A 27,588-nucleotide genomic window follows, 5' to 3' on the forward strand; every position below is an offset into this window, starting at 1 on the left:
CTGTCCCTGTCCAGCCAACCCTGGTACCCTGACTCTCTGTATTATTAAACCTGCCAAACCCATCATCTGCTATCCCCTAGATCCCACTAACCCCCCATTACCTCACAAGTCTTGCCAAGCTTTGAGTTCCCCTGACCAGGACTGGCCTTACCATGAGCCGAACTGAGGCGGCCGCCGCAAGTGCCAGACTGTGGGGGAGCTCACTAGGACCCAGAGAATTTAGATCTTTCAAAGTTTTGGCCCAAGCGAGGCGGTATGGGGGGCTGTAACTGTTACCCCCTTTGTCCCTCCCTGAGTGGGGTCAAAACCCTGCACAGGGGCTGGCAACACCCCCCCAGCTAAACTCCAGCTTCTCTCCCCGCAGCCTGATTTCTCCCCTCCAGCCCCTCTTCTGCCTCATTCCCCCCCAGGCCAGTAAATTCCTGCCCCTGCTCATTCCCCACTGAGCCCCTTTCTCGTGCTTGCAAAGAGCCGGGAGCAGCGCCTGGATGCAGTGAGGGCAGCAGCCACAGTAGCTGCTACTGAGCATGCTCCGAGCGGGTGCGCAGGCGCAGTACGCCCCAAGTAGCGCATTGAGAGACGGAGCCGAGGGCGGGGCTTCCCCGGGGCAGCGCAGCGCCTGGTCCCTGCCCGGCCGCAGGCGGCTCCCGGGTGCAGCCCCGGCGCGCGCGGGGGAGGCGCTGCCCGGCCATGGCTGCAGCGGGGCCGGCGCAGGTAGGAGGCTGCGGGTCCCTCCCGGGGCGGGGGCAGCAGCGGGGGCGGGGGGCACGTCCCCGGGGGAGGTCCCGTCTGGGCAGAGCAGACCGGGGGCGGCCGGGCAGGGGGGCCTGGGCGGGGGTGCAGGCGCCTGTTCCCGGCCCGGGGCGGCGGGCGCTGAGTGCGGGTCGCTTGTACCAGCAGCCCCCGGTGGCGTTCGAGGACGTGGCTCTGTATTTCACCCGGGCGGAGTGGGAGCTCCTGTCCCCGCCGGAGAAGCAGCTGTACCGGGAGCAGATGCTGAGGAATTACCGGGCCCTGGTTTCCCTGGGTAAGGATCAAGTTCCCTTTCCTAAAAGCGGTGCAGTGTCTGGGTCCTCTCCAAGCTTCAGCTGCCAGGTGTGGCTGCAGCCCAGTGATGGCAAATGTCAAATGCCAGGCTGGCTCCCTGCGAACACACAGCTCAGGGCTGCAGAGCCTGGGGTTAACTTTTGTGTGACTTGCATTATGTACCTTAGTCCTGGCACAGAGGTGGTTGCAAACAGCCTACCAGCAGCGGGAATCCCTGTCCAGCCACCCAGAGCAGCAGCTTTGACTCAGGAATTAATTTGGGCAACTAAGGCAGAGAAACAATTATCCTACTGCTTGCAACAGCTCCACACCGACCCCAAAAGAATGGCAAACAGTGTTAATGTAGCCACCATACAGTTGACCAATGTTTGCACCCTAAACAAAAGATCTGATAGGTCTGTAACGGCCCCACCTGTCAACATCTGCCATGTCTCAGCCCCCCAGAAAGTATCAAGAAGGGTCATAGACATTACTGCTTCAGAGTATGGCCTGAACTGAGAGGGTGGGAGATGAGAAGAAATCTCCTCTAAGGGATTTATTTCATTAATCTCCTGCTTGGGGTCTCTTGTGGTATCATCTGAAGCAGCACCAGACATATGCTGACTGAGATCAGTGTATTTTGGTGCTGGGCTGTCCCCTGCCCCCAAAACTGTAGTAATAAAATTGATTTCCCCCCCTTCAAACAGGCTATTCAGATTCCACACCGGATTTAATCCAGCAGATTGAGCTAGGGGAGGCAGAGCTCTGGATCCGGGATGCTGAGGATTCCATGGAAAGCTCCTTACCTGAAAGTCCCTCCTCTGGTGAGTCATAATCTAGTCCCTTCTGATTTACCTAGTGGCTAGGAGAGGGAAACAAACAGAGCAAGATGCTCTGGCTGGGAGCAAAAGGGAGACCAATTCAGATTGGGAATTAGGGGGCAGCGTTTATCTAGGAGGGGAATTCACCACTGCAAGAACTCCCCTAGAGACAGGATGGGTTCTCCCTTCCTGGGATTCTGTTGGTGGAGATGGGGCATCTGTGTCTCAAAGCTTTGCTCTTGCTCAGTCATAAATTACTGGTTGGAGGCAGGAATAACACAGTGAGTTGTCTGGGCTTGAGGTCTATGAATCCTGGAAATGTAGGCCAAGACATCTAGTCCAGACGCCTGCAGCGAGGCCATAGGTGCTGGAACTAGAGCTGCAGCGTTGCCTGGCTTGCAGTCGGGATGTTAGCCTACAGTCATTCAAATGATTAACCAATAAGGGTGGATTTATTCGTTGATCCAAATGACTACATGCACACACAGACATGCCCTTGCTGCCTCTGTATCCTAGAAAAGGACTCACTCCCCACAGAGGAATAAACTATGTTGTTCTAAGCAACTTTAAACCAGTCTCACTGCGTCCCCGTGAAGGGAAGCTCAAACCAATATAGTTAAAACAGCACAACAGCTGGTGAAGAGGCCTCACGCTATAGAAGAAGAGAGTGTAGAACCAGCAACATGTACAGTTCAGTTGGGGTTGGCCCTGCTTTGAGGAAGGGGTTGGACTAACTAGGTGGCCTCCTGCGTTTCCAAACCTGATCTTTGGTGACTCTAGGACAATAAAAACCTCTGATTGAAAACAAACCATGGACCCATTTTGAACAGAGCACTTAGGGCCCAAGTCCTGGATCAGGGCCCCATTGTTCCAGGTGCTGCCTGTTTGCTGGACGAGTTAGAACTTAGGCATCAAAGGAGACCCAAGAGGTGCATGGCACTCATTGGAGTGGGCGCTAGGTGCTGCACAACCACTGTAGGGTAGAACCATGTGAGCCAGGCTGCAGGCTTATCGGGACATTTTGTATGAACAGTTCTGGAGCAGTTGCTGTAAATATAGTGAAAGTCACGGGCCACTACATTTACTGGGACTGCACCATGATTTTTAATAAACCAGCCTTCCTCCTCACACCAACCATTCAGCACTTCCCCCCAGTGCTGCAACCCAACCCCAGCCTGGGGCAGAGGAGTTGCAGGGTAGTAGGGAGCTAGATAGGATCTGGGTGGCAATGCTATTCACTGAGGCAGGCCACTCTTCCCCCACCATCATGACAGAGAGCAGGAGGCAGATCTTAGTGGCCGTATAACCCTGCAGGTCAGTTAGTGCCCAGTGCGAGGTGTTGGGTCCAGCCCTGTGAGACAGGAGCCACCCTTGCAGGGTGAAGCATCCAGCCAAAAAAATGTCCTGGATACATGAGGCAATTGCATCACCCGGGGCATTTTTTCCTCCTTGACAAATCTGTAGCCTTAATGGTGAGCTAACACTGTGGTGGCTTCTGCTCTCTCCAGCAGGGCCCGGCATCCTGGGAGGAACAAGGACACCATTGGAATACGGGGAGAGCGTAACAGGAAAGCAGGCTTCCACATCCCTCATGGGGATCCATGCACAGGACACAGTCTATCCCCTGGACAGTTTCAGCCAGAGACCAGACCTGGCTACACACCAGACACACCCCATGGACTGGCGTCCCCACTGCTGCATCGACTGTGGCAAGAGATTCAGCAACCCCTTCGCACTGACCCAGCACCAGTGCACACACACGGGGGAGCAGCCTCATGACTGTGTTGACTGCGGCAAGGGCTTTGCAGAGAGCTCAGAGCTGGGAAAACATAAGTGCACTTCCGCCGGGCAGCGCCTCCAGTGCTCTGCCAAATCTGGTAGGCGTTTCCACAATGCCAACTTAGTGACGCAGAATCGGCCTGTGCATACTAGGAAGCATCTGCATCGCTGCACCCAATGTGGCAAGGACTTTACAGACAGCTCAAAGCTGAGAATACACCAGCGCACGCACACCGGGGAGCGGCCGTACCACTGTGCCGACTGTGGCAAGGGCTTTGCACAGATTGGACATCTCCGATCTCACCAGCGCACGCACACTGGGGAGCGGCCGTACCACTGTGCCGACTGCGGCAAGACCTTTGTCCAGACTGCACACCTGAGATCACACCAGCGCACGCATACTGGGGAGCGGCCGTACCGCTGTGCTGTCTGCGGCAAAGACTTTGCAGACAGCTCAAGCCTGAGAGTGCACCAGCGCACGCACACCGGGGAGCGGCCGTACCTGTGCACCGACTGTGGCAAGAGCTTTGTACATCTCTCACATCTGAGAATGCACCAGCTCGGGCACACTGGGGAGCGGCCGTATCACTGTGGTGATTGTGGCAAGAGCTTCATCCATGCCAGTATGCTGTCGAACCATCAGCACACGCACACTGGGGAGCGGCCACATCACTGCGCTGACTGCGGCAAGGGCTTTGCACATAAATCGAGCCTGAGAGCTCACCAGCGCGTGCACACTGGGGAGTGGCCGCACCACTGTGCTGACTGTGGCAAGGGCTTTGCACAGATCTCACAGCTGAGAATGCACCAGCGCACGCACACCGGGGAGCGGCCGTACTGCTGCACCAAGTGCAGCAAGAGCTTTGCACATAGGGCAAGTCTGAGAGTGCACCAGTGTGCTCGCATTGGGGAGCGGCCGCACCGCTGTGATGATTGTGGCAAGAGCTTCAGCCAAGCCCACATGCTGACCCACCATCAGCGCACGCACACCGGGGAGCAGCTGTACCGCTGTGCTGACTGTGGAAAGACGTTTCGCAATGCCAACAAGCTGACCCAGCACCAGTGCACTCACAGTGAGGAGCAGGCACATCACTGTGCTGACTGCGGGAAGGGATTTTCACTAATTTCATACCTGAGAGCACACCAGTGCATGCACACTGGGGAGTGGCCACACCACTGTGCTCACTGCGGTAAGGGCTTTGCACAGATCTCACAGCTGAGAGTGCACCAGCGCACGCACACTGGGGAGCGGCCGCACCAGTGCACAGTCTGCAGCAAGAGCTTTGCACATAGGTCAAGCCTGAGAGTGCACCAGCGCACGCACACTGGGGAGCGGCCGCACCACTGCACTGACTGCGGCAAGAACTTTACAGATACTTCAAGCCTGAGAGTGCACCAGCGCGTGCACACTGGGGAGCGGCCGCATCAGTGCACCGATTGCAGCAAGAACTTTGCACATAGATCAAGCCTGATTGCGCACCAGTGCATGCACACTGGGGAGCGGCCGCATCAGTGCACCGATTGCAGCAAGAACTTTGCACATAGATCAAGCCTGAAAGCGCACCAATGCGCACACACTGGGGAGCGGCCGCACCACTGCACCAATTGTGGCAAGAGCTTTGCACATAGAGCAAGTCTGAGAGCACACCAATGCGTGCACACTGGGGAGCGGCCATATAGCTGTCACGACTGCAACAAGAGCTTCAGCAGTGCTAGTGCAGCCACTGACCATCAGCGTGCACACACCGTGGACTGGAGCGGCCAGTCCAGTGCTCTGTCTGGAGGAACAACTTTGCACACAGCTCACACCTCAAAATGCGCGAGTGCTCTCGGACCGGGGAGCGGCTGTACAGCTGTGCTGATTGTGGCAAGCTCTTTTCTCAATTGGGCTGCCCCGCCCAGCACCGGGTCACATGCACCGCTGCTCCCGACAGGGCCAGAGGGGCTTTTGGCAGCCAGTGAGCCTGATACAGCGCCGGCAAATGCAGAACAGGGAGTGGCTCTGTCTCCCTGATGCCCAGTAGAGATTGTGTGGCAGGGAAGGGGACTTGGCTGAGCAGTGTGGGGAAGAGCAGACAAATGGGAGGACTTTAGAGCACATAGTCACAGTCTGTTTTATTAAGGACCCTCTGTGGGGTTCCCTTGTAGCAGGGATCCAGCCAGCTCGTGCTCTCTCTCTGCTTCCCCCTGTCCCCCATTTAGCTAGGATGCAGCAAAATACACACTCTGCTTCCCCATCGAGACGCAGCCAGCCAGGAACATCCCCCCCCCCCCCCCCTACCATGTTTCCAGTCAGTGAATTACCTCTAGAGGTGGGATTTGCAGCCCTGTCTCATTCTGGGTGGGGCAGGACAACCCAGTTCATGTAGTTGGATGAAGGCTCAAGAACTGCTTGTTGCATAAATGGAACAGAAATGTGATTCAAGAGCTATGTACATAACGTGTAACAAGTGTGTTAACCACGTGTCTCTTTACTATTAAAGAAACCGATACATTCAAAGGACCTGTGGAGAAGCCAATGTGAAATGTAAAATCTTTAAGATGAACCAACCAACATGTTCTAAGGCCTAATTGACCATGAGGCCAGATGAACTATAACTCCTGGGGGAATTCTATACGAAAAAACACCCTAACGTTCTGCATGCAATATAATTTGTCAAAATAATACAATATCATTACACTCTGGCAGGTAACAATGATTTACACTGGGTTTATTAAACAAAAAGGTGATTGTATCAAGTATAAGAGTAGGATTTAAGTGGTTGTAAGGGATAACAGACAGATCAAAGTAAGTTACTAAGCTAAATAAAACATGCCAGCTAAGCTTAATAGAACTTGTTACATGTGATTTCTCACTGTAACAGTATTTTAATTATCTTTCTCAGATGCTAGTTTGGGCCTAATCTTTCTGCCTTTAAGAATGTAAGAGTAGTCATACTGGGTCAAACACAAGGTCCATCTAGCCCAGTACTCTGTCTTCTGGCAGTGGCCAATGCTACATATACCAGAAGGAATGAACAGAATAGGCAATCAGGTGGTCCATCCGCTGTTGACCATTCCCAGGTTGACAAACAGAGGCTAGGGACACCATTCCGGTTAATGGCATTGATGGACCTATTCTCCATAAATTTTTCTACTACTTTTTCGATCTCTGTTATAGTCGTGGCCTTGATGAAGACATCCTCGGGTAAGGATGTCCACAGATTTGACAGTGTGTTGTGTGAAGAAACACTTCCTTTTGTTTGTTTTAAAGCTGCTACCTATTAACTGCATTGGGTGACTCCTAGTTCTTGTATTATGGGAAAGAGTAAACTCTTTATTCACTTTTGCCACACCAGTCATGATTTTATAGACTTCTATCATATTCTCCCCCCAGCTATCCCAATTTCCAAGCTGAAAAGTCCCAGTCTCATTAATCTCTCTTCATATGGCAGCTGATCCATGTCTCTATTTTTGTTGCCCTTTTTTGATTTTTTCCCAGTGCCAAGATATCTTTTTTTGAGATGACATGACCACTGCTGCATGCAATGTTCGAGATGAGTGTACATCGCTCTATATATTTTAGAATGTCTGTGAATCCATCTGTAAGTCTGTCCAAGAAGTCCCACATAATTAGGGATCAGCTGCAGAGTGGGAGGATGGCTGGAGCCCGCCCACAGAATTACCCCCTCCTCCCATACACACACACAGGCTGCAAGACGGGGTCATTTCCCCATGCAAGGCCCCCCTTGGAGCAGCTGTAGGCTGGGGGCCAGCAACAGGCAGGGGGCTTTCTTCCCCACCCAGGCTGCAGAGGGGTGAGGGAGAACCACCAGCAGGCTGGAGAGTGGCTCACAGAGCCCCAACCTGACAAGCATGCAGACCTGGAGCTCCTGTCCAAGGAAGAGCCGCCCTCCAGGGAGTACTTTGGGAGGAGCTGTTGGCTGGGGAACACTGCCATGGCCTTCTGGGGTTGTGTTCATGTACGTGGCTGACAATTCTGTACTTTACTATAGTTACAACCAATTTGCCTGACGTTAAGACTTACTGGCCTGTAAATGCCAGGATCGCCAACCCTTTTTAAAATCTGGCATCACGTGAGCCATTCTCCTGTCATTTGGTACAGAAGAGGATTTAAAGGATAGACTACAAACCCCATCACAATTTTGCATTTGAGCACTTTCAGACCTCTCGGGTGAATGCCATCTGGTCCTGGTGACTTATTACTGTTTATCTCTTTGTTCCAAAACCTAGTGGGGATTAAATACATTCTGTTGTGAATCACTGTTCATCATTTCATAATGTTAATGGTTGGTTTTATACACTGCGATCATGACTTTGTGGAACCAAAATGGAGTCCAGAAACTGTGACCCTAAATTATTGTTATTGCATCAGCCACAAAGGGCCTTTCGGTCTGGAGGGTGCCGGCTAGAACCAGATCAATCTGATTCTTCCCGCCAGAGAGCAGCCGAGGGTTCCATCTCCTCAGCGTTTTTTCCCGCCAAAGACTCTATATAAGGCTCTGCGCGGCGGCAATGGTTGCTGGCCAGCTCAGTGAGGGTGCGGGCTGGGGCTATGTTCACGTGCTGCCGTTAGCCACCATTAGGGGTGTATGCTGGTTGGATCTCCTGGTGGCTCAGGCTATTGCTCTGGAAAACATCACTTTTTCCATCGCGGAGGAGGAAGAGACGTCTACTGACCATCTATATACTGCGAGGTGGAAGGAAGCCGGTGTGCCCCATTGCAGCGCTCTGCCGTGAAACTGCAATGGGGCACTTAGCTGCACAGGGAGAGGCAAGGCCTTCCCAGCTAGGCTTCCTGCAGGCTGCCGTGCTAGAATCAGGTGGCCTGGCATGTTAGAGGAGCTGCCTAGGGAGCATCTGGGTCTGCCCCAGCCTGGAGCCCCCCATTTTAAGGGGTGGGAGCCTGCAGCTGCACTTACTCTAGTTGCTGTTTTTTAAAATTTTTGTTGACTAGGGAGCGAGGGAAAATTCACAGCCTGCTCTTGCTCCTGGCTGCCCAGAGGAGGAAGGTGCTGTGTAAGGGAGTGTGAAAATGGTATTTCCCCAGGATGATCCTCTTGTTTATACACCACCTTGTTCTTACTAGATATTTTAGAAACGTGCATCTGTCTGCCAGCCTGGGAGCCCATTTGTTCCAGAACTCTCATATGGTAAGAGCTAGGACTGCCACATTGGGTACACAGCTTCCTCTGATCGTAACGTAAAGCAAGGGCAGGGTTTGGTTGTGCCAGGATCATGGGATGTGCCTGGAATGGATTGTTTCACATCACATGGAAAGGGGGGGGGAGATAGTAGGGACTGTTATACTCATAGACTTTAAGGTCAGAAGGGACCATTATGATCATCTAGTCTGACCCCCTGCTCAGTGCAGGCCACAGAATCTCACCCACCCCCTCCTAGAATAATCCTCTCACCTATATCTCAGATATTGAAGCCTTCAAATACTTTGAAGACCCCAAGATGCAGAGAACCCTCCAGCTGTGATCTGTACCCCATGCTACAGAGGAAGGCGAAAAACCTCCAGGGCCTCTGCCAATCTACCCTGGAGGAAAATTCCTTCCCCACCCCAAATATGGCGATCAGCTAAACCCTGAGCATGTGGGCAAGACACCCAGTCACCAGTGACCAGAGGGGTCTGGCCCCGGGGAGAAGCCAGTGGATGGGGTGTACAGCTCCTTTGCTCCAGACTGATCCCAGGGAGAAGCTAGTGGCTGGGAAGCAGGGCCCCCATCCCCAGGCTAGCCAAAGGGTGAAGCTGGAGGACAGGGTGCATGGGCCCCCTTGCCCTAGGGACAAGCCACCAAATGCAATGCACAGTCCCTCCCCACCCCCGATCCCAAGGAGAAGCCAGTGGTCACCCTCAACTCCTCTCCTGAGCCCCCCTTCTAACCTCCTGCCCTGACTCCCACATCACTACCCCCATCCTGAGCCCCTGCTCACTTCCTGCTCTGACTCCTGCTCCCCCCACTCCATGCTTGGAAGGACCCCAAACAATGCTGGGTAAGTCTCCTAGTTACATAGTGAATTACAGATACGTAGGGTATATCTGAATATTCAAACTAGTGGCGACTGCCCTGGGCTAAGGGAGCCCCACAAAAGTTCTGCACCCAAAACATGCTTGAGGCATTGGTATGCAGCTCCCTAAATCCCCTACATTAATCTGGCTCTGGACGCGGTTCAAAGTTCTGGTGCTCCTGCTGTAGTGTCATTTTCAGAAATCAGAAAGTTGGCAACGCTCTCCCGTGATCAACAGGAGAAAACAGGCTGCTGAGAGGTAGCCATGCAAGTCTGTTTCAGTAAAAAGAACAAGGAGTCTGGTGGCACTTTGAAGACGCACACATGCATTAGGGTATAAACTTTCATGGAGCTCCTTGCCTCTGATGAAAGGGGGGGGGGAGGAAGGATACAGCTAGAGGAGCAACACATCAGTGCTAACTAAATCAGAGTGGATGTGGCTTATCTCCCCCAGGGATGAGATGGGGAGACTACTTGAATGAGAAATTACCTATTGAAATGAGAGCCCCTCTTCATGAGTCTATTTAGACCTTGGTTCAGGGTGACAGATTTGCATATGAATATAATGAAAACACGAAGGCTGTGTCTAGACTAGACAGTTTTTCAGGAAAATCAGCTGCTTTTCCGGAAAAACTTGCCAGCTGTCTACACTGGCCGCTTGAATTTCCGCAAAAGCACTGACTTCCTACTGTAAGAAATCAGTGCTTTTTGCGGAAATACTATGCTGCTCCTGTTCGGGCAAAAGTCCCTTTTGCGCAAAAGGGCCAGTGTAGACAGCTCAGATTTGTTTTCTGCAAAAAAAGCCCCGATCGCGAAAATGGCGATCGGGGCTTTTTTGCACAAAAGCACGTCTAGATTGGCCACGGACGCTTTTCTGCAAAAAGTGCTTTTGCGGAAAAGCGTCCGTGCCAATCTAGACGCTCTGTTCCGAAAATGCTTTTAACGGAAAACTTTTCCATTAAAAGCATTTCCGGAAAATCATGCCAGTCTAGACGTAGTCTAACAGCGCTACACTCCTCTGTCCCAGGGTTTGACTATTCCCTACACTTCAATGATATCATCAGTAGTGTTAGTTCATATGTGACTCTCCTGGAGAAATTCCAGGCTACTGGGTAAGCCCCAGAGTCATGTGCCCCACAGTTATTTTTCACCATAGAATAATTTTGATAGGGCACCTATTGTAATTGCCCCTTTTGCCCACAAGGGGGTGCTGTGGCACCAGAATAGGAGGACTCTGGCTTAGGGTACGTCTAGACTACAGGCTTTTGTTGACAGAAGTTTTGTCGACAGATACTGTCGACAAAGCTTCTGTCGACAAAGAGCATCTAGACTACATTCAGTTCTGTCGACAAAGCAAGCTGCTTTGTCGACAAAACCCTGTAGTCTAGACACAACCCTAGATGCAATAACACCTTCTGTCGACAGAACTCTGTCGACAGAAGGCGTTATGCCTCGTAAAATGAGGTTTACCAGCATCGACAAAACTGCTGAGTTCTGTCGACGTTATGTCGACAGAACTCAGCGATAGTGTAGACGCAGGTAGTTTTGTCAACAAAAGTCCACTTTTGTCGACAAAACTCTGTAGTCTAGACACACCCTTACTGTGAGAGCAGCCAGGCACAGAGAAAGGGGGAGGAGAGGCTGCATTGTCCACAGCACCCTACCTGCGGGACCAGGTGTTGCACTGGTTCTGAGGGCTGCAGGAAATCCATTTCTACACGGTAGTTTAAATGAATTAGTGCTCAAAGTTTTGTATTTCTAAGAATCTGCGTGTGAAAAACTCCATCTGCCATCTTTTTGGTTGTCTGCGCTGTTACAAACGTAGTTGCTGGCGGAAGCTTGAAATAAATTACCAAAATAATTGAAATTAGCATAATTATATTGTGTTATTTTGACAAAATATGCAGAACTGTCAAATCTGGTATGTAGAATTTTTAATTTTTAGGTGCGGAATTCCCCCAGGACCAAGTAAAGGGAAACTTTCTGAGCACCTGCCTATCATGCAGTCCTGGGGACGTCCTGGTTGGGTCCCACCTAGACACAGGGGCTGTGTCTACACTGGGCCACTTATTCCGGAAAAGCAGCCGCTTTTCTGGAATAAGCTGCGAGCTGTCTACACTGGCCCCTTGAATTTCCGGAAAAGTACTGATGATCTATTGTAAAATTGCCAGTGTTTTTCCGGAAAAACTATGCTGCTCCCACTCGGGCAAAAGTCCTTTTTCCGGAAAACTGTTTCAGAAAAGGGCCAGTGTAGACAGCCCAGTAGTCTTTTCCGGAAAAAAGCCCCGATCGCAAAAATGACGATCGGGGCTTTTTTCCAGAAAAGCGCGTCTACATTGGCCACAGACGCTTTTCCCGGAAAAAGGGCTTTTCTGGAAAAGCATCCTGCCAATGTAGATGCTCTTTTTCCGGAAATACTTATAACGGAAAAGGGTGCCAGTGTAGACGTAGCCAGGGGGTTCCTAATGGATCATGTTGTGACCATGTGCTCTAAATCCTTCCCCAACATCTGCTCTGCCCCACGCTGCTCTGCCAAGTCCCCTTCCTTCTCCCATAGTTTCTGCCAGGCATCAGAGGGACAGGACCCCTCCCTGATGTGCACTTGCAGGCACTGTGCCAGGCTCACTGGCTGATTGAAGCCCCTCAGGTCCTGGCACTGGTGTGAGTGACCCAGTGCCAGGGGTGGCTGCCCAACTGACAGCTGTGCGCGTGTGCTGACATGTGGTCAGTGAAATGGTGCTGCTGAAGCTTTTGCCGCAGTCATGACGGCTGCACGGCTGCTCCTTGCGTGCGTGCGCTGGTGACTTCTCAGGTATGAAATCTGTGCAAAGCCCTTTCTGCAGTCTGCACAGCGATACGGCCGCTCCCCGGTGTGCGTGCGCTGGTGGTGGGTCAGCGTACTGGCGTGGCTGAAGCTCTTGCCACAATCGTCACAGCGGTATGGCCGCTCCCCGGTGTGTGTGCGCCGGTGTACTCTCAGGTGAGAAATTTGTACAAAGCCCTTGCCGCAGTCGGCACAGCGGTATGGCCGCTCCCCAGTGTGCGTGCGCTGGTGCATCTGCAAGTCTGCAATCCGTGGAAACCCCTTGGCGCACTCCGCACAGCGGTATGGCCGCTCCCGGGTATGCGTGCGCTGGTGGTTGCTGAGCGTACCGGCATGGCTGAAGCCCTTCCCACAGTCAGCACAGCGGTACGGCCGCTCTCCCGTGTGCGTGCGCTGGTGTGCTCTCAGGGCTGACGACTGTCGGAAGTTCCTGCCGCAGTCGGTACAGCAGTGCGGCCGCTCCCCGGTGTGCGTGCGCTGATGCACTCTCAGCTTGTAGCTGTCTGCAAAGCCCTTGCCGCAGTCCACACAGCGGTGCGGCCGCTCCCCGGTGTGTGCGCGCTGGTGTCTCCTCAGCTTGTAGTTGTCTGCAAAGCCCTTGCCACAGTCAGGACAGCCATATGGCCGCTCCCTGGTGTGAATGCGCTGGTGCTGAGTCAGTGTGGATGTGTTACTGAACCTCTTGTCACAGTCTGTACAGTGGTAAGGATTCTGCCCCCTGTGGAGTATCTGGTGTGTAGCCAGGTCTGGTCTCCAGCTGAGTTTACTTCGAGGATGGACTTTGTCCTCTGCATGGCTCCCCATGAGGGATGTGGGATGCAGCTTTCCTTCTGTGCTCTCCCTACGTTCAGACAGTGCCCTTGTTCTTTCTGGGATCTCAGGCCCTGCTGGAGAAAGCGGAGAACACCCGGTGTTAGCTCACGGTTAGGGGTCACTAGCATTTTAGAGGACAGGATTGGAATTTGAAAGAACCTTGAAAAATTGGAAAAATGGTCAGAATTAAATAGGATGAAATTCAGTTAGATCATCAGCAAAGTGTTACACTTAGATAGGAATAATCCATTACACAAATACAGAATGATAAATGACTGCCAAGGGAGGATACTGGAGAAAATCATCTGGGGTTATAATGGATCTCAAATGAACAATGGAATAGTGTTGCAAATATCATTCTGGGATGTATTAGCAGCCACATTGCAAGCAAGCTGCAAGAAGGAATTCTTCTACTCTACTCAGCACTGAGTTGGCCTCAATTCTGGGCAGCACACTTGAAGAAGGATATAGACAAGTTGGGGAGGGTCACAAGAGAGCAAGAAGAATGATTACATAGATAGATTAAAAATTACAAAGAGTAGAGTGATAAACTGCTCTCTTTATGCACTGAGGCCAGGACAAGAAAGTAACGAGCTTAAATTGCGGCAAGGGAGATTTACATTGGATATTAGAAAAAACTTTTGAACTCTAAAGATAGTTAAACACCAGAACAAATGACCAAGAGAGGTTGCAGAATCTCCAATCCTGGAGGTTACTGTGAACAGGTTAGACAGATACGTGACAGGGATAGTTTAGGTCAGTGTTTCTCAACCTGTGGTACAAGTACCCTTCGGGGTACTCTAGAGAAGGGGGGGGGTATGTCAACACAATTGAAATTGGGAGAAAACTGAATTTTTGTTTTCAGTTTTACAGCGCTTTATTATTTTTGTACTTTTTACACTCAAAAATGTCATCGCCTGTCAGGCTATGATTAAGTTGTTTAAACAAATGTGTTGCAATAGTAGAAAAAAAATGTGTGTCTGAAAACTGTAGGTACTGGGGGTATTTAGAATTAAAATATATATATATATATAAAAAATACAATTTTGCCCAAGTATTTTTCTGACCCTCAAAGGTTGGTGATATTATTTCCATAGTTCTTCCTTACTTGGGTCTTTCCCCTTCTTCGGGGTTTGGAAACTTTTGCATGTTTTACGCGGTCTCTCGGGGGCTCATCTCTTGGTACTGGGGTATGTCTGTGCACTACTTCTAAATCATTTAGTTTCCAATATTCCCCATACGCTACTCCCTGTTAAGGCTGTTAGCCATAATTTCAGGCTTTGGTTTCCTTCCTTATTTTCTATTCCTTGCCATACCATCTACGCTGTTTATCTATGGTTATCATTGCTCGATCCCCTATATACTTAAATTGGATCAGCTCTCTGTGGTGCTGTTAATTGTTGTTGGGCTATTGTTGTGGGTTGATAAAACAGGAAAGAGATTCCTATGGCTGCAGCTTGTACATCTTCCTTCGTCTTTATGGAGCCCTCCGTTATGGCCCCTCCTTGCCCTGTGGCTGCTATTAATACGGGTACAGCGGCTGGTAAAGTTAATGGCCAGTCTTGGTTTCCTCGTATGGCACTCATTTTCATTAGACCGCCCAAGTACCCGGGATTTCCTGTTAATATGGTCAGTTCCGCTTGTGAGATTAACTCATTCATGTTTTCCATTAACAACCTTCCTACCCACAAAATCGGGTTTTCTCCTGATCCCCTTCGGGTTCGACTTATAAGATCATTCATTTCTATTCGGGTCCTATCCCTAACTTCAGTACTGGCCGTTGGTGGCCCTCCTCCTCTCTGTTTATATACTGTTTGTGTTATTGGGCGGGTCTCGATTGGGTCACTCCCTGATCCTATATCTTCTCCTATTCTTAACCCACATGTACATTCTTCCGTGCATATTCCTTCCGTTAGCATATCCCATGGGTACACACCCCCTTTGGCTACTTTTTTCCTTTCCCCCTTTTGATTTTCCTCTATGACTGATTCAGGATAAGGAGGGGGTGTGGCTACTGGTTTTATCATTTCTTTTTTTCTGTTATTTCTCCTCTTTCTCTCGCTCCTGACTTTCCTTTTTTAATAAGGCTTGTAGGGTATTTACTGTGCCTTCTAATCTAGTTATTGTATTTCCGGCTTTTATTAACGAGTCCCAAAGTACACAGACCCTTTTATTTGGATCCCATTTGTCGGCTGTTAATTTTTTCTTTCCTCTAGCATATCTTATAAGGTCCTCTAGTACCTCTCTCATCAATTTGTCAGTTGTTTGACTTGGCATTTTAAATATTTTCGGTATGGATCTGTCATATCAGCTGTTCTTTCTAATATGTTTTGTAGTTTTTTTATAATCTGTTTCTTTATATTGGGTTTTTTGCGTTACGTCTGGTAATGGTACTTTGCAATCTTTTAACTTCCATTTCACTGGATCATTATTAGCCATTAAACATCTCAACCCTGAATGTGTTACGTATAGGTAGGGTATATGTATGATTTTCTTCCGCTATTGATACTACTGCTCCTATTTTGAGCATGTGTTCTTCACCCTCATCCTTATGATATAACCAGTGGTTGAGAGGTTCTGTACCTTCCATCTTGTTTAACCCATCAAAGGGGCACCCTCTGTTCTCGTCAAATCCTGTTCGTTTTGCCATTTTGGTAACCGGTGTTTGGTTCTTTAAAGGATTTGATACCACAGACAGAGGAATACTTCCCTTTGGGGTTAACCAATGTGGAAGAATGTTGTCCTCACTCTGCGTCTGTTAGCAACAGGTGAGAGGCGGTTTATTGTCTTACAGTTGCAAGGGAAGCTGCAGCTAGCACATCTTTGAATACAAACAGTAAAGAGCCAGTATTATACTGTAACTTTCCCTTTATATACACCAATGGCTAACAAGTATTTCTTAGTTCCTCCCAGATGCTACCTTATCTTCAAGGTTCCTGCTGGAGTCAGCATTCCATCCTTATCTCCGTATGGAGGCGAGAGACGAAAGCAGTGCTTCTTACAGTTCTCGCGTTGTCAGACTCAGACTTAGCCTGAGTCTTGCTCTGCTACTGACACCCTAAGATGGCTGCGCACAAATCTTTGCTTCCACACCAAAGACTTTATTTCTATTTACTTTTATAATTAATTTTTCATTTAAATCAATTCACTATCTTTAATTGTTTAAGACAGCGTAACATACAAATAAAGAGTAGAAAAAGCAGTACAACTAAGACGAGAACAATAACCCCTCCTACAGCTATACCCTCCTAAGTTACCTTTGAACAGTTTGTGGAGTTATCAGACATACCTATATAATACTTATATTAAGACCGATAGAAGCGCTGTTTAATTCAGGAGAGATTCTTTTCTTTATGTCTTTCCTTTTGGATTTTTTGTTGCAACTTATGACCAGTGTTCCCCTTTCAGAGCTTACGAGCGGCAGCGAGATTCAGCACTGGGGAGGAAGCCCTGGTTGATCAAACCTGGCTTTTTTGGATTTGCAACCCATCTGCTTTTGGTCTGTTTAGTTCAACCTTTAATACCCTGTTTCGGTATCTTTCCTCTCACCTGACTATGCTGACGTTAGTTTTTGTTGTCTCATTCTGCCTTTTTAGACGTTGTATTTTACTTTTGTCTACTTCTTATTTGGGGTTATCAGCACTTTGTTGCTTTTGCTGTTTTTGTTACTTTTACTTCCCTAAAAGCAGGGTTATTATTGGACATCCAATCAAATTCTGGTTTTTCGTTTACATCTCCTCTATCTTGTGTGGAGGCACAGGGAATTGGTATGCAGCCATTTCAGGTTTGTTAGCAGTGAAGCAAGAGTCAAGCTAATTCTGACTCTTGACAACGGGAAAGCTGAAATAAGACACTGCCTTCGCCTCCATACGGAGATAAGGATAGAATGCTGACTCTGGCAGGGACCTTGAGATAAGGAGCATCTGGGTGGAACTAAAATAACTGTTAGCCATTGGTGTTTGTAATAGGAAGGAGACTAATTGTTTGTTGTTATTATATGTAATGGACAGTATATAAACTTCTTCATAATTGCTTGTATTCGAAGATCTGCCTCGGGGGGCTTACCCCCCCTTCCCCGATCCGAACCAGTTTTTCCCTTGCTGCAGCTCGTAATAAAACTGCCTCTGGCTACTTGTTGCTTACAAACGCAGAGCGAAGGCTTGTTTTCTTCCACACTTGACAATAGTGCCTTCCTTTTACACTTACAACTAAATTAGTGCTCATTTGACATACACAGGCCAGGCCCTAAAATATCCTTTTCATAAAGGAATACTTTATAAAAAAAAAGGTTGTGGAATATTGGTTTAGGTCATACTTAGCCCTGGCACAGTGCTGGGGACTGGATTTGATCACCTACCTATTTCCCTTTTAATCCTACCTTTCTAGGATTCATAGATATGAAGCCCAAAAAAGCCCATTGTGCCCATTCTGCTTGGCTTCCTGCCTAATCCAAGCCAAAGAATCTCCCCTAGCCATTCCTGCCTGCAGCACAGTAACTCCTGACAGAGTTAGAGCAGAACTTTGAGAGAGATAGGTCCCATCTCCACAGACAGACTCCCACGGAGGGAGCTCTCCCAATACTTCATTCCCCTCTACATAAACCCTGGTCCTTAACTCCCAGCCTCAATGTAACTCCCTTCTGCTTCCCACCCATGGAGCTCACTCTGCCTTTGCCTGCTACATTAATGAACCATCCGCTAGCAGATCTGTAAATCAGAAGGGACTGGATTATTAGAACTCACCTGAGGAGGGGCTCTCAGGCCCTGATCTTTCTCTGGAGTCCTCGGCATCCTGGATCCAGAGTTCTGCCTGCCCTCGCTCGATCAGGTGGATTAAATCTGGTGTGGAACTTGAATAGCCTGTTTGGGGGAAAAATCAGTTTTATTTCTAAAGTTTTGGTGGCAGGGACTCATACATTTGTGCAGCCCAGCACAACAGGGCCCCATTCTTGGTTAGGGTGCGTCTGTCACTCCTTCAGACGATACCACAAGCGATTCCCAAACGGGAGACTAATAAAATAAACCTTCCTTAGAAATGTCTTTCCACCTCCAAACAGGTCAGTTCAGGCTGTACTATGAAGAAGCAATTTGTATGATCCTTCTTGATAGTCTTAGGGAGATCTACCAGTTCTTTTGCTGGGGTTCAAACATTGCTCAATTGTATGGTGGTTATGTGAATGACGTTCTTCATTGTTTTCGGGGCGGTGGGGAGCTGTTACAAGCAGCAGGAGACATTTCTCCCTGCCTGATTTGCCTGAGTCAATTCCTGAGTCAAAGTTGCTGCTCCCAGTGGCTGTGCAGGGATTCCTGGAAGAGGTTGTTGCTCATGGGCTATGTGCGACCACTTCTGTGCCAGGACTGAGGAACATAATGCAACTAAACAAGTCACAGTAAAATTACCCCCAGGCGCCGTAGCCCTGATTTCTCTTAACAGGAAGCCGCCCTGAAAGGGGCTGACATTGGCCACCACTTGGCCACTCGGTGGCACAGATCAGTCGAGGTGTCCAGACAGCCGGGACGTGTTAGTGCAGTGAGTGAAAGGGAACTTGGTCCTTACCCAGGGAAACCAGGGCCCGGTAATTCCTCAGCATCTGCTCCCGGTACAGCTGCTTCTCCGGCGGGGACAGGAGCTCCCACTCCGCCCGGGTGAAATACAGAGCCACGTCCTCGAACGCCACCGGGGGCTGCTGGCACAAGCGACCCGCACTCAGCGCCCGCCGCCCCGGGCCGGGAACAGGCGCTTGCGGCCCCCCCGCCCCAGGGACGCGCCCCCCGCCCCGGGCAGCCCCGCAGCCTCCTACCTGCGCCGGCCCCGCTGCAGCCATGGCCGGGCAGCGCGCTCCGGGCCGGGACCCCGGGGAGGCTCCGCCCCGCGCCTGCGCCGCCTCCAGCAGCTGGGCGGCTCCAGCGCCTGCACCTTCCGGCCCGGCCGCCCGGGTCCCGCGCTGCAGCTGGGGCGCAGGAGCCCGTCGGGGGGCAGGGTTGGGGCTGTGAGCGGGGCCCCGGGGCGCTGGCTGGGGCCGGACTCCTGGCTCTCTCCCGGGCCGGGCCGGGCCGGGTGTGCGCGGGCAGCACAGGAGCCGCCCCCCAGCTGTGCAACCGGGGGGCGGGCTGCAGAGGCCCATGGCCCTGCCCCGCGCCGTGGGGAGGGCCGCTGCCCCGCACCGCTGCCGCCTCCTGGCCTCGCTGCTGGTGCTGAAGGAGCTGGCGCCCTGCCTGGCCGGCCCCGCCAGCTACCCGCCTGGCCGGGCCCTGCACGCGTCGGGTGCCACCCCCGCCGGCCACAACAAATGGTCCAAGGTCAAACACGTCAAGGGCCCGCGGGATGCTGAGCGCTGCCGGCTCTTCCAGAAGCTCACCATGCTGCTGCGCTTTGCCGTGAGAGGTACGGGGGGGGGCACAGCCCCCGTGCTTGACACAGCCCCCCAGGACCCCAGGGGTCTGCCACAACCAGAGGGGGCGCTACAGTTCCTGCCTGCCCAACTTTGACCCCTAGCACTGACTCTGTTGCTCCTAACTCCAGCACCCCCTAATCTCTGTTACCTGAGGCCAGCATCCCCCCTGGCTGCTGGAGCAGAAGATGCTGGTCTGCGGGGTAGTGTCTCGCCCCTTCTCATCCTTCCTCCACTGGACCTTTGCTCTGTCCCACAGCACCTCCTCCTAGGTGACTGGGTCCCCCCCCCCAGCAGCTGCTTCACGTAAGAGGGGGGCAGACAAGTCACTGTGGTTCATGCGGCCTGGGGTAACAGTTCATGGTGGCTGAAGAGAGGAAGGGCCTTGGGACAGGTGGTTTGGGGCAGAAAGGGTCACCAAAGGCCTCAGGACGCCTGGGTCCCATTGCCAGCTCTGGAAGGGTGGGTGGGAACAGGGGTGTGTGAGAATCTGGGAGGGGGCTGGAGGTTTATAGCGGTGGGGGCTGGGAGCCAGGACTGCCTTGGAAGGGGATCGCCACCGTGTCTCCCTGTGACTGCTGCTTTCTGTCCTGCTGCAGAGGGGGGACCCAACCCTGATCTCAACACCAACCTGGCCAACATCATCGAGCAGTGCCGGAGCAAGAGCATGCCCAAAGCATCCATTGAGGCGGCCATCAAGGGAGTTGTAAGTGGCCGCATCCTGCCAGCCCAGCTCGTGGGACAGAGGGACTCATTGGCCAGGCCCGGCGGTGCCAAGGGCTGTTGGGAGCCTTGAAGGAGGGAGCCAGGCTGGGCTTGTGGCTTGACGAAGGGGAACAGCCAGCAATGTTCCTATATGAATGGGGGGGGGGGGCAGGGGGAGCTTCAGCCCCTCCCTAAAGGGCGCCTGAGGGTTGGGAGTCTTGGGGCTGGGGCACTTCTGGATGGGGAGGGGGCGCACCGAGCCAGCCCCTTTCCTCTGCCTGGTGATTCTGTTTCTTTTCTGTACGGTTTTATGAGAAGCAATCCCATTCCAGGCACATTCTCTTGTCCTGGCACAACCAAACCCTGCCCTTGCTTTAAGTTAGGAGAAGAGGAAGCTGTCTACTGAATTTGGTGGTTCTAGCTCTTACCATTTAGAAGGAATTCTTGAACAGACAGACAAACTCCCTCAAACATACAGTAGATTAATATCTGAGCACAAAGACAGTGTGCGTTACTACTGCCCGGCCAAAGGGGTTTGCTAGTTCAATGAGAAGAGATAGCTAAGCGTGTTGCAGAGTATGGTGGGGTATAACACTCGAGCATGTGCTGGAAGGCTGCCTGCCTCATCTCTCAAGCCATGGTCAAGCAACCAGTTGGGAGGGGCAAGGGAGGACTGGCTGAGAGGCATAGGAAAAGCCTGCACATTCTCACTCCTTAACCCTCCCATGGAATACAAAAGGGGTGGGACGAAGACCCCAGATTTGTGACCCTCCGATACAGAACATGAGCATAAATGGTAAGGGGTAGGAGCAGGGTTGTGCACTGTAGGTCTGGTTGGGCCTGCTAAGGGGGAGGAGGTGGGAATAGGGAACAGGGACATGGATAAAGGCTCTGTGGTGTCAGAGCCATGGTTACGCTGGCTTGAAACTAACCCCAATGCCTGCACTTTGGACCAGGGCAGGGAGTGAAGGGGAAGTGCCCTGGCACCTCCCAAGACATGAGCCCAGCCACAGAGCTGAATCTGCCCCTTCCCGCTGCAGGGCAAAGGGAAGAACTCCTTGTACCTGCTCTATGAAGCCAGAGGCCCTGGCGGGTCTGCGCTGCTCATAGAAGTGCTGACGGACAACGCCAAGCGAGCCTACCAGGAGATCCGGCTCATCCTGAGCCGCAGCGGGTCAGTTCTTCTCTGCCGGGCCTGACGATCCTGCATTTCCTCACACAAGGGCCCTTCCTGTGCGCCATCCAGTGACCAAACCCGACACGTCTGGGTCTTAAAACATGAGTGTTTAGTGGTGGAGATGAACACACTGCAGGAATGCAAGGGCTGTAGCTGGCTACGGCCTTCTCTGCAGCTTTGCCAGAAGTAGGAGATATGAGAGATGCAATCTACGTGGGGGCCAAGGCTGTCTACAGGAGGCTGTAATAACTCAACCCCAGGCTTCATTTATCAAAAGCACCCAAGTGGTTTAGGAGCCATAGTCCCATTTTCAAAAGTGATGTGAGGCCTTTTAGGAGCCTACATCTTAGATAATTAATGGGATTCAGGCTCCTATGTCATGTAGATGCTTTGGAAAATGTTAGGGAAATGCTTTGGAAAATGCTGAAGGGAGATGAATTCATGTTGGGAATAAGAGTTTACCAGGGGAGGGAATTGATTCTTGGGACAGCTCCCCTCAGGATGAGGTGGAGTCTCCATCGCTGGGAGTCTGTCAGTGGAGATGGGGCGACCCTTTCTCAGAGCTCCTCTCTAGCTCAGCCAGGAGTCACTGGCCCAGGGCCAGGAATCCAGGTTTTGGGTGGGAGGGGGGGCGGGAGGGGAGATTCTCTGGTCTGGGTTAGACAAGAGGCAGGGTTGGATGGGCACCATGGCCCTTTGATGAATTCACAGAATCATAGAACCAGACAGGACCTTGAGAGGTCATCAAGTCCAGTCCCCTGCCCTCACAGCAGGACCAAGCACCAGCTAGACCATCCCTGGCAGGCATCTGTCTTCAATACACCGAGAGCCTTCAAGTTCTCTCAGTGAGGCAGATGAATTGTTCTTGTGGCTTTTTGAGCCCTTCCCTGCTCCTGCGAAACATGGAGCCCTTGGACTAGCATCCTGGACTGGTCTCTCATGCTGGATAGACATGACCCCCTCTCTCTTGGTGTCCCCTTTCTCCCGCGCAGCGCACAGATGTGTGAGGGGGCCCGGCACAGCTTCGACAAGAAGGGGGTGATCACGGTCAGCGGGCGAGACTCGCAGCAGAGGCCCGTGGCCCTGGAGCAGGCCCTGGAGCTGGCGATCGAGGCCGGGGCCCAGGATGTGTGGGAAGAAGAGGATGAGGAGGAGCGGGCGGTTCTGAAGGTGGGTGTGTGACGCGGCTCCCTGACTCACATCGTGGCAGGTCCACGGTGGCCCTTGCCACAGGGCAGACTGCTGGGGGACCGTGGGACTGCAGAGCGGGAGATACTGGCAGCCAATGGGGGGCAGCCGCCAGCTGATGTAACTGCTCAGGCACCAATCAGGATGTTAATCTGGCTATGGGGCAGGTCTGGTTGGTTCTGAGCCCACCCAGGTGAAGGGAGAGATATGTGAGGGTCTGGTGGGTGCAGATCTGCCCAGGGAAGGGAGGAATTCTGGAGAGCTGGCCCTGCTCTGGCCCGGGGAGAGGCAGATACGTGAGGGTCTGGCTGGTGCATCTCTGGCTCGGGGGATTATACACAGGATAGTTGGGAGGGTTCACTTAGCCTTTGTCCTTGGGAATGCTAGGGAAGCATAAGGAGGTTGGAAAAAGCCTCCCTCGGGGTCTGCCCTGGGCATCACACACTGCTCTGTCCCATTCCCTGCCTCCCCAGGGGGACGGTGTGGGAGAGAGCTGCCCCCAGGCCCTGCATTGCTGCCTCTGTGCCTGGAGTGGGAGGGTAAATCTCTGGGAGCCGCAGGGCAGGCACAGGTTGAATGGGGGTCACACAGTGAGGTAGATGGTAGCCAGCACCCGGCATTGAAGAGGCAGGACCCACACTGCATTCAGGGGGCACCCGCACGACTGTGCTGCGGCCGGGGGGGACAGGCAGGCAAGCTCGCAGCCACTCACAGCCCCTGTCCTCTCCCCTCAGTTTGTGTGTGAGGTGGCCTCGCTGCACCAGGTGCGGGCGAAGTTGGACGCGCGGGGGCTGCAGTCGCTGTCCGCTGCCCTGGAGTTCATCCCCAACACCAGGGTGCAGCTCTCGGAGGAGGCGATGGAGCAGGCGTCCCAGCTGCTGGCCACCCTGGGCGACAGCCAGGAGGTGATGCGGGTCTACGACAACATCGAGTAGGGGCCAGCGCTGGTGAAGACCTGCCTGGCTAGCAGGTGACAAGGCCTCGTCCTGGCCTAAGATCAGCCCGTATAGAGGGCGGTGGGTGTACGGTGGACAGCTCGGCCTGAGAGGCTCCTGTACGGACAGTAACCAGTGTGTGGTTCCCAGCCTGGTCTAGTTCCTTGGATCAGGAGCCCATGGGGCAACCAGTTCAGGCCTTTACCTCATCCAGCCTGGGACTGGGCCCCAGAGCTCCATTTGGTTTCGAACTCAGCACCCTCAGGCACGGGGCGTGTTCTCCAAGGCGCCTTATGGCTCTTAGGTTCGTCCCCTGGGATTTATGGCCTGAATGGCTCAACTCCCCTCATGAATCGGATCCAGCGGCTTCCCCGTGTGATGCGCTGGCACGTTCCCCTGACCCCGCCTCTCTCCCGCTGTGGTGGGCGGAGGGAGCGTCCGCTGCGTCCATACAGCACCGCGCACCTCGTGGATGAAGAGTAACACTGTGCCAAGGCCACGACAGCCTACAGACTTAAACCCCTCCTGCCCCCCAGTCTGTGACCCCGTGTGCCCTGCCCTCCAAATGCATTGCCCAAGGTGGGCTGCCTTTCCCTTCCACTGCTTAATAAATGTTGCTTGACGGTGCTGGGGAGACTCCCTCCATAGAACTCGGCGGTTGCCATGGTGTTGCTGCAGCCATTTTGAATGCAACCAAGAAGGGAAGAGGACCCAAGGAGGAGGCCTTTGGGAGGAAAAGTGGAAATAGGGATTAGGGAAGTAGGAGGCCTGCACACCACTCCAGCAAGTGCTACCACGCGCCGCAGGGCCAGCCTGTCCCACGGTGGGACCGCCCTTTGCGCTTCAGGTAGCCACCGCCGATCTAGGCCTGGGGTTAGTCACGGTCACAGAATGGAGCTTGACCAGGGGCATAGGCCTCTAAAATGGGTAGGATGAGGCTCTACTCCATGCAAAAAAGCAGTGTTAGCCTTCATCTCCAAGTGCAAGAGTGAGGTGAAACGTGGTGTTTTTCTCCTGTCACTGGCCCCAGCGGGTGTCACGTCCCGATGGAGCTTTGGGACCGGCACTGAAGATAAATCCTGCATCCAAATAGGACTGCCAATGGGCCACAGGAATCAGAGTGCCCCCTGCTGAGCCCTCACCCCACTCCATAGCCTTCCCCCCCCCCGTCCAGCACCACACGGGGTTACTAGGCTGAGCACCACTCTCCTTGCCTTCCAGGCTGTGTATTGTGTGTGTCTCTGGAAGCAGGCCAGGCTCAAAGGTCAGGCAGCCATGTAGGGGTGGCTGCATCTGCTGCCGCCTTGGATCCCTGCCACTGCATGTGCGCCTGGACCCTGCCCACGGGCCAAGCTAGCGTCAGTGTGGTATATGGGGTCCCACAGCAGGGGACCCACTGGCGAGCAGCTGGTGGTGTCCTTCCCTAGCTCCACCCTCAAAACAAGCTTGTGTTTAAAGACAGACTATACGCTGCGCCTTTTCAGCCACTGAAGATGTGGCTTATTGGCCATGGATGGGAATTCCTTGGACTTTAACCTCACTTACAGTGTTTGTGCCACTCTGTTTTAGTTAATAAGACAGATATAATGTGGGCTTTCGTGTCATGTCAATGCTCCTTGACCCTGGGCATTTTCCAAAGTTGAGTTGATTATGAAGACACAAACTATGCCCAGGCTATGGAAAAACTGGTATTTTGTTCTGAGTTTTCCCTTCGGTTTATTTGAAAAATCCCATCACAAAACAAAGGTTAAAAATATAAATAGAAGGAATGCAACATTGCCTTCACGGTCAGTCATCTCGATACAGGCTCCCCAGCTCAGAGCCTGGTAGAGGTTAGCCAGTGTGTTATTCACAACACAAATATGGGACGTGAGACTCTAACTCCCATTCCAGTGAGGGTATGTCTGCACCGCACCGTAACTCGAAATAAGAGACGCAAATTAAAAATACAAATACAGCTGATCTCTCCTAATGTTAATTTGTTAACTGAGTAATCGGGGTTTTACAGCCCTAGTTTAAATGTTTTGATTCTAGTGTTTCAAAGTTTTTTGCTCTCCCATTGCAAATCTACACAGGGAAGCTCCCAGCCAATGGGTTTCTTTCTGTCTTTGTAAGATTAAAGAACCCTCAGAAATTGAGGGAGATGAATCTATGTGACTAGTAAAGTGGACTATGGGATAATGCATCACAAGACCATCTGTTTGAAGTGTCCGGTTCACATCTAACTGGGTGCAACCATAGGTTGGGTTGGCTGGGAAATGCACGTTACAGATTGAACCTCACCGGTCCAGCACTTTCTGGTCTGGCAACCATGGTCCAGCATGGTTTTAGCTAGCTGGATGTCCACTTATCATGGGTGTTGCCAAGTTTCCCATGGTCCCATAAAGTTTGTTTCCAGCCACCAGTCCTAGCTCTCAGTGTTTTGTGCTGTTATTTAGCTCTCATTTACCCCTAAGTGTCTTCCCAGAGCCCAGTTAGCAGTGGACATGTTGGTGATGCTGCTAGATAATATTGACCTCCTGTGGTCCAGCAAATTCTCAGGTTCAGCACCAGTCTGGTCCCAGGCATGCTAGACTAGAGAGGTTCAACCTGTGTAGCCATTATTGAAAAGAGCCAGTTGGAACTTTTCTGGTGGCAGTGTCTGTGTCTAAAAAAGCCATTTTACTGCAGCGGCAATTTCATTGCATGGAAATGCAGCAATTGCAATAAAATGTCATTTAGGAAAAAAGAAAAGGGAACAAGATGCCTTGAACTTTAGCGGAACATTTTGGATTTTCCATTGCCAATGTTTCCTTTCAGTTGGTAAATTGCCTGTTTCCTATGTTTTACAAATTGTATATTATGTTATATAATTAGTCTAACCCAGAACAAATTATTTCGATACACATGGGATGATTTCGCCCTTACCCCCTGCCATGGGATTTTGCTTTAGGGGAAGTTTTGAATTTGTTTCTTTTCATTCTATTTTGGAATGGATGCCGCCTCCCCCCCCATGACAGAATTCCCCATTAAATGAAAATCAAGATCCCGCCCAGATCGCTCACTGTGTCTCTGCTTTAGCCCTAGCAGGAGATTCAGGTGAATTTCCCACTCTGTATAACCCTCTGCGGCCTGCTGTAGGCTGGGCAATATATTGTGCTCAGTAATTTCCATCATTTCTCTGAGTTAGCACAAACAAAGGAGGCTCATGATGCCAGACATATAGCTCCCTCCAGGGAGCACTGTTGTGTAAGTATGGTGGAGGGTTGCAAGGTTGCGTGGGTCCTTTGGTGCTGCAGATAGCCTGAGCTCTGCCAGAAGCTCTTGCCGCATTGGTGGCAGCGGTAGGGTTTTTCCCCAGTGTGGATGCGCTGGTGGGTCAGCAGACTGGAGTTCTGGCTGAAGGCCTTGCCACACTGCGGGCATTTGTATGGGCGCTCGCCAGTGTGGGTGGTCTGATGCTGGATGTAGGTGGAACTCTCGCTGAAGCCCTTGCCACATTGGTGGCAGAGGTAGGGTCGCTCCCCAGTGTGAGTTCGCCAGTGGGTAACCAGATGGGAGCTGCGCCTGAAGGCACGCCCACAGTCTGGACACTTGTAGGGCCACTCTTTGGTGTGTAATGCCTGGTTAGTGATGAGGTTGGAGCTCTGGCTGAAGGCCTTGCCACACTCGTGGCAGTAGTAGGATCTCTCATCTGTGTGGGCCCGGCAGTGCTGGGCCAGATCCGAGCTCTGCCTAAAGCACTTCCCGCACTCCCTGCACTGGTACGGCTTCTCGCCAGTGTGGATGCGGAGGTGCTGGGCCAAGGTGGAGCCCTGCGTGAAGCTGCGTCCGCACTCGGGACACTGGTACGGCTTCACCAGGTGCACGCCTCGGTGCTTGAGCAGGGACGAGCACTCCACGAAGACCCGCCCACACTGGGAGCACTTGTG

General features: G+C 52.0%; 3 protein-coding genes across 4 annotated transcripts in view; 2 read left to right on the forward strand and 1 right to left on the reverse strand.

Annotated features, from left to right (window-relative positions):
• The first annotated feature begins 546 nt into the window (after positions 1 to 546).
• On the forward strand, positions 547 to 7,860 carry LOC102446922 (uncharacterized). Of its 2 annotated transcripts, none has more exons than XM_089778918.1 (4): positions 547 to 714; positions 898 to 1,027; positions 1,734 to 1,850; positions 3,356 to 7,860. In XM_089778918.1, the coding sequence occupies exons 1-4, from the start codon at positions 691 to 693 to the stop codon at positions 5,638 to 5,640; spliced, it is 2,556 nt and encodes an 851-aa protein (XP_089635044.1). In that variant the 5' UTR covers positions 547 to 690; the 3' UTR covers positions 5,641 to 7,860. The 2 variants fall into 2 exon arrangements, with proteins under 2 accessions (XP_089635044.1, XP_089635045.1); XM_089778919.1 differs by having other exon boundaries at positions 901 to 1,027.
• A 3,645-nt stretch (positions 7,861 to 11,505) lies between these two features.
• LOC106731292 (uncharacterized) overlaps positions 11,506 to 27,588 on the reverse strand; it is a 33,933-nt gene continuing 17,850 nt past the window's right edge. Inside the window, 3 exon segments of the mRNA XM_075929067.2 lie at positions 11,506 to 12,429; positions 12,432 to 13,214; positions 26,961 to 27,587. Of these exon segments, the coding sequence (XP_075785182.2) occupies positions 12,215 to 12,429; positions 12,432 to 13,214; positions 26,961 to 27,587 (1,625 nt within the window). The 3' untranslated portion in view covers positions 11,506 to 12,214.
• On the forward strand, positions 19,194 to 25,269 carry TACO1 (translational activator of cytochrome c oxidase I). Its single transcript, XM_075929106.2, has 5 exons — positions 19,194 to 19,665; positions 20,272 to 20,378; positions 21,418 to 21,551; positions 22,547 to 22,724; positions 23,477 to 25,269. Exons 1-5 carry the CDS (start codon positions 19,404 to 19,406, stop codon positions 23,675 to 23,677), a joined length of 882 nt encoding a protein of 293 aa, XP_075785221.2. The 5' UTR covers positions 19,194 to 19,403; the 3' UTR covers positions 23,678 to 25,269.

This window comes from Pelodiscus sinensis, chromosome 5 (assembly GCF_052426305.1).
Source record: "Pelodiscus sinensis isolate ZL-2025 chromosome 5, ASM5242630v1, whole genome shotgun sequence".
NCBI classification, from domain to species: Eukaryota; Metazoa; Chordata; order Testudines; family Trionychidae; genus Pelodiscus; species Pelodiscus sinensis.

Bases quoted from the DNA above. Each gene is read 5' to 3' on its own strand.
- LOC102446922 (XM_089778918.1), top strand. From the start codon at position 691: ATGGCTGCAGCGGGGCCGGCGCAG. The intron at 1,028-1,733 runs GTAAGGATCAAG...CCCTTCAAACAG, and splicing joins CCGGGCCCTGGTTTCCCTGG to GCTATTCAGATTCCACACCG. The intron at 1,851-3,355 runs GTGAGTCATAAT...TGCTCTCTCCAG, and splicing joins ACCTGAAAGTCCCTCCTCTG to CAGGGCCCGGCATCCTGGGA.
- TACO1 (XM_075929106.2), top strand. From the start codon at position 19,404: ATGGCCCTGCCCCGCGCCGTGGGGAGGGCCGCTGCCCCGCACCGCTGC. The intron at 20,379-21,417 runs GTAAGTGGCCGC...TTCCCGCTGCAG, and splicing joins AGGCGGCCATCAAGGGAGTT to GGCAAAGGGAAGAACTCCTT. The intron at 21,552-22,546 runs GTCAGTTCTTCT...TCTCCCGCGCAG, and splicing joins CTCATCCTGAGCCGCAGCGG to CGCACAGATGTGTGAGGGGG.